This window comes from Microtus ochrogaster, chromosome X (assembly GCF_000317375.1).
Source record: "Microtus ochrogaster isolate Prairie Vole_2 chromosome X, MicOch1.0, whole genome shotgun sequence".
In the NCBI taxonomy this organism is placed as follows: Eukaryota; Metazoa; Chordata; class Mammalia; order Rodentia; family Cricetidae; genus Microtus; species Microtus ochrogaster.
Window position 1 is genome coordinate 55,926,507 of NC_022026.1, and position 5,848 is coordinate 55,932,354.

A 5,848-nucleotide genomic window follows, 5' to 3' on the forward strand; every position below is an offset into this window, starting at 1 on the left:
GACAGCTAAGGAAAACTCAGGGAGTATGAAGAAGTGAGAATAGGGGAAGGGAGTGGGGAGAGCACAGGATGTGGACAGCTAAGGAAAACTCAGGGTGTATGAAGAAGCTTTGTGAAATGCACTAGATGATAAATGAGGCGCCAAAAGGACATGTGCTCAACCACACTCATAGCGTACATGCAATTTTTAATGTTTCATTTATCCTATGTACATTGGTGTTTTGCCTGAACATTTATCTGTGTCATCCTATACTCATTGTAGTTTTGCCTCCACGTATGTCTGTGTGAATAGAAAGCATAAAGGAAGACTGTGGAACTTTGGGTATGACAATAATTCAAGCATCTGGGCCTTTCCAGGATAGGAACAACCAAAGAGGTACCATAAACGGGGTGCTCCTTAATGCATAAACATTGACAGAACATAAAGTAGTGAGTAGAAAGTAGTAGTGGTAAGTACGTCTGTGTGAATGCATCAGATGCCTTGAATCCGGAGTTACAGACAGGTGTGAGCTGCCATGTGGTGCTGGGAATTGAACTCAGGTCTCCTGGAAAAGCAGACAGTACTCTTAACATCTGAGCCATCTATCTCTTCAGCCCCCATACACACTATTTTTAACAAGGATACTGCTTGGGGGTGAACAATGTTATTCCCTGAAGCCATAGGTCATTAAGTAAAAATCTCAGCCCTGCACACAAATTACCTCCCTATTGTCCAGCAGGCCTCAGAGATGACCAAACTGTAAAGGCAATTGCCACTGCTATTGGTTGCCCAACAAAACAAGCCAATAGCCACCTGTGGCTGAGATACTATACACTGTTGTTACAGGTTGTAGGGAAGTCAGTCTTGAACTCACCTGGAAATCTCCCAGCTGGCTACTGTTCACAGTACCCAGAAGGTGTTATGATGGCTGTCATGAGGGAAAGGATGTAAGTGATCGTACCCATTGCTGGACCCAGAACAATACAATACTGGCTTGCAAGGCATGATGAGCCCACTCGTGTAATGACTGCAGTTCTGTTCCTGCACCTAACCAATTCTTGTCCTGATTGAATCTGAAGCCTGCTCCACATGAATGAGGGGATACCTCGTGCTATAAACATTGTCAAAACGTATAATTAGTGAACCGATACTTCCTTCAAAGTGCTGGGAGAGGACTTACTGTCAGTCTGCTAAATGATCATGTTGTTAAACTGCCTTCTAAATATTCATGTTTGCTTGCCTAGGTCTCCACTGCTCTCAACACTGGTTTGAGAAACTTCTAGTTGCGATGAGTAGTCATCAATGCAGAGACACGTTATGTTTGGAAGGGCTGGCCTTGAGCAACAGTGAGTGCTCAGCCACAGACAGGACACCTACATCCATGAGGTGCCAGGAGAGATTGCAGATGAAGATGATGAAGAAATATTGTACTGTGCACGTGAAGGTAACCAATAAATTTCAAAGAATTCAAAAGACTATTAAAAAGAGATCTCTTTCTCGGGTGCTTGCAAGTCCTGTCAGGCTGACAGGTAAACCAACCACCACAGCCCACAAACTGCTAGCACCAGAAAGAAATATAACCAATTACCAAACATTCCAGCAGACAGCTTCCCTTACCCTGCCTACAACACTGGTGTCACAAAGAGCTATCATCCCGAGTAGGGCACGTGCAGGGTGCACAGAAGCCTAACCTAAGTAGGTGTGAGGCCCTAAATGCACTTTTCTCGATTGTCTGTCTGCTATTTTCTTGGAACGTGAGCATCAGGTCCCATGTGATCGTTAGCAGAGTAAAGGCCTGGGACTGCACTAGTCATCCACATGCTCTCCTTGAGTCTCCATTTCTTGTTTTACTCCCTCATCAGGAGAACGCTGTGAAGCCATTGTTCTCTATCAGAAAGACAGACACGTACAGAAGCTTTCGTCTTTATGTTTGCACTACCGCATCTCATACCTTAGAACCAGGGAGCACATTTATATGCACACATCTAAAGATGCTAACCTTGGGAACAAAGGCAGTGTTCACATTTAGGTGACCATATGCAGCAGAAACTTCAATGGGTCAAGAACTCTACTTGCTAGACTCGGGTAGATCTAGGTACATTTTATCCAAAACCTACCTGTGTCTGTCCCAGGGGAATGGCATGCTTTGACAAGTCTTTCATCTCTTGCTTGAGAAAGGTAAAAGTCAGCCATAGTTACACATTGTCTGATGAGAACTTCCCAGAAAACCTTTACAATGCTCCCTCCTCTCTTATGCTTCCATTCAAACCATGCTGTGTTACCCCTTACTGGCTGTTAAAGTTAAGACTGTGGAAGTTGAAATGCCAGCTCTTTGACATAAGCATCCCTAACGCTCTCCCACATTCCTTCACACAACCCCACTTTGCTTTTTTTTTTTCAGGAAGAAAGCAAGAAGAGCATTGGAGCTAGTAGCCTGCCACTCTGTTCTTCAAGTTTATGTCTTTTCTAACCATAGAAGGTGGGGTTCAATCCTCCCTCCCTATTTGCAAGGTGAGGGAATTTCTGAAACCCCATTCCTCATGTTTGGGCTTGGGAAAATATCTCTGTGGGTCCTGTCTCTGTCCTGCTGCACAGTAAAGCTATGTTTGTGTCAATACTTAAAATCCTGCTCTGCCTCAAAACCATTGCAGCCACAAAGAAGACTTTCATGAGTGTATCTAGGAGGATTCTCTTGCCAACGTGGAGATGGAAATGAATGCCACAGAGTGGGCAATGAGTCAAATGGAGAAGCTGTGTGGCCATCGCTCCTACCTCTATAGCGTGAGGGTCCTGGAAGGCCTGGTCCTTCTTATTCCTCTTTGAATGAGGGTCATCTTGGTTGTCCTCCTCATTGTCGTCTCTTTTCCTTTTCCTGAAAATAGTTTTCAGAGAGAGAGAAAAACCTGTCGTCATTCAGGATTGATCTTTTGGGTGTTTAACTTTCAGCCCTGTGCCAATACCCAAATCTGCGGCCTTGTCTAGGATTAGAACAATCAGAGCTGCTCTGATGGATTCAGAGTCTGCAGGTAGATGACACTAGGCAGTGAAGCAAACATGTCAAACAGGAAACCTAGGGATCCTAGGTGTGCCTGAAACCCAAGTTCAGGTTCCCTAAATCAGAATCTTAATTTGATGCACTGCTTAGGACCCAAAAAATAAAGAATTTTATGGCCAAACGTTAGGACTCTACCTGTCCAGGCTCATTTTCTTCATTCTCTGAAATAATCGCTCCAAGTTAGATGGTTTTAAGCCCTGCCATAGGGCAACTCAAAATACGCGAGCCTTCTTTGCCTATTTATTCTTGTGTCCTTTCTGCCTGTGGCTAGGAACAGACATGTCCTTACTGTCAGATCAGTCCTGTTGCTATAACATCAAGTATGATGTCACTGTAGCTACCTGACTTGATTGCCACCATGACACTCTGGCTGATAACTTCCCTGAAACTGTCTAAAAGTGTTTTTGGTGAAACCAGATATAGTGATGCATTCCTGTATTCCCAGCTCCAAGAAGGCTGAGGTATAACCATCTCTAGCTCCATTGCTACTTGGGCTACATTATGAGTCCCAAGCCAGCCTGAGCTATTATATAGGAGGACACCATTTCAGGGAATAATAAAAGTACCTGCCACACTACTTAATCACCATTTTTGTTGTGGTGTTTGCCATTATAATTCATATCTTTTTTTTTTTCAGAGTCTCACTCTGTAGCCCAATCTGTCATCAAACTCACTATTGTGGATTGGCTGGTCTTGAACTTGCTGTAATTCTCCTGCTTCAGCTTCAAGAGTACTGGAAGACTTGCCTGATCTTAAAATCCTTGCAGAAATCCTATAATTGATTAGACAGACACTCTTCTTAACCACTTAATTAGAAACTAGGTTTAACGTGTTGGCATTCCTTAATATTGTTGATTCTAGTTATGTACATTTTTTCTTTAGTCTTCAATCTTATGTTTATTGATGTGGGAGTGATTTCTTATTAATAAAGAAACTGCCTAGACCCATTTCATAGGCCAACCCTTAGGTAGGCGGAGAAAACAGAACAGGATGATGGGAGAAAGAAGTTGAGTCAGAGAGTCGCCATGGTTCCCTCACTCCAGGCAGATGCAGGTTAAGATCATTCCTGATAAGCCAGCTTGTGGGCTACACAGATTAATAGAAATGGGTTAGATCAATATGTAAGAGCTAGCCAATAAGAGGCTGGAACTAATGGGTCAGGCAGTGATTAAAAGAATACAGTTTCCGTGTAATTATTTCGGGTATAAAGCTAGCCGTGCAGGCGGCCGGGTGCTGGGGACACAGCCCCGCCGCGCTTAATTCAACAGTTCATGTCTGAGAGACTCAAACTGCTATCAGCTCTTTTCAAAACACCTTCCCCAGCGCCTCTTTCCTGTTTCTATAAGCAGTGTTTAATAGAAAAATGAGAATTCTGAGAACAAGGGATATTTAAGCATTTCCTTCCCTGGATCTATTTTCCTGTCTCAAGTGCTAACCTCTTAAAATTAGGAAAAATGCCCAGAGAAATGAAGGGACTAGATAATAAGTAGGAATGGCAAAAGTGACTGGGGGGAGTTCTCTTGAGTATTAAATCCATCCCCTCTTCTATAGAAACGGAAAAATTAGTGCATAATTGGATAGCTATTCAAACAACTTCTTTACAGCAAAAAAGTTGACAGTATAGATAAAGTTATATTATTTGTATACACTGGTCTTTATAAAGAAAATTCTCAGTAGAAAATACAAGACTGTTTTTCCAGGTACGTCAGACATGCGAAAGAAACATCAAAACTAGTAGCTGGCCTTAGAGATTAAGGAATATTTCAATAAAACTAACTTTCCTTCAAACACATTGCTTCCTATCAAATAATTGTGTTCTTAATTACAAGAGTATTTCAGTAATTTGGCACTTAAGTGTGTATTTCTAAATTCTATATTCTTCTGAGCCGCCTACCTCATACATGATCCAAATTAAAAATCCAATGTAATAATTTAATCTGAATCCAGATTTTTAATACTTTATCAGTTAACCTTGAGATACTTTCCAAAATCCTAGATGCTATGAATTGCCTATGATCCAGGACAGTCCTTGAAGAAACATAGGAAATATTGTGAGAGCCAATCAAAACAACACATGGAGCATCAATAACAGGTCCATCACGTTACCCAAAGAAATTCTGTGATATATAGCATTTAGTTAAACCTCACAGAATGAGGCAAAGTTCTTTGAACCTGTAAAGATCAGAGCTCTGTTTATTACCAGCTAGCTAAATGATTTCTTCTTGAGTGAACTAACCAGACCTAAGGTAATAAAATTTATTTTCAAAACAGAATAGTAAAATGGAAAAGATTATGTAGAAAACTCTTAAAACAATGCTATGGGAACACTGATACATATACACATAATGAAAATGCAAACATTTCATTTCAGAGCACTCACTGAGCAGAGACTGCAGCAAAAATATTCCTCCAGGTGCTGGTTATGATTAAGTATAAATCTCAGCTACTGCCTTCACAAGACTGCACACTGATGGCTGTCTTTGAACCATGATTTACTGTGTTTTGATCTTCTGTTTTACTAAAGTTTTCAATACTTTATGTTTTAGTTATAAAACAAAAATGTGTATAGTGGAAAAAAGTTACTTTTCAAAAAAAGAAAACCGAGCTCGAAAGCAATATGTTTAAGTTATAATGGAACATAATCCCCATTTTAGTTAAATATACTTCATGAATGAAAATATTTAGGAAAATTATTGCAGTTAATTATAAAAGATTAACTTCTTGCCAGGCAGTGGTGGCGCACGCCTTTAATCCCAGCACTTGGGAGGCAGAGGCAGGCGGATCTCTGTGAGTTTGAGACCAGCCTGGTCTACA

The 5,848-nt window shown here is 41.2% G+C and overlaps 2 protein-coding genes across 7 annotated transcripts in view; both read right to left on the reverse strand.

Annotated features, from left to right (window-relative positions):
- Nucleotides 1–2,821, reverse strand: part of LOC101989687 (protein FAM156A/FAM156B-like) — a 23,464-nt gene extending 20,643 nt beyond the window's left edge. The window contains exon 1 of the mRNA XM_013350645.2: nt 2,752–2,821. The gene's annotated coding sequence lies outside the window, so the exon portion shown is untranslated. The remainder of the gene's footprint in view (nt 1–2,751) is intronic.
- The window catches only part of Fam104b (family with sequence similarity 104 member B), a 26,769-nt gene that overhangs the window by 8,528 nt on the left and 12,393 nt on the right, over nt 1–5,848 (reverse strand). For all 6 annotated transcript variants that reach the window (XM_013350647.2, XM_026784815.1, XM_013350646.2 and 3 more), the window contains exon 2: nt 2,752–2,851. In XM_013350647.2, coding sequence (XP_013206101.1) covers nt 2,752–2,851 — 100 coding nt within the window. The remainder of the gene's footprint in view (nt 1–2,751; nt 2,852–5,848) is intronic.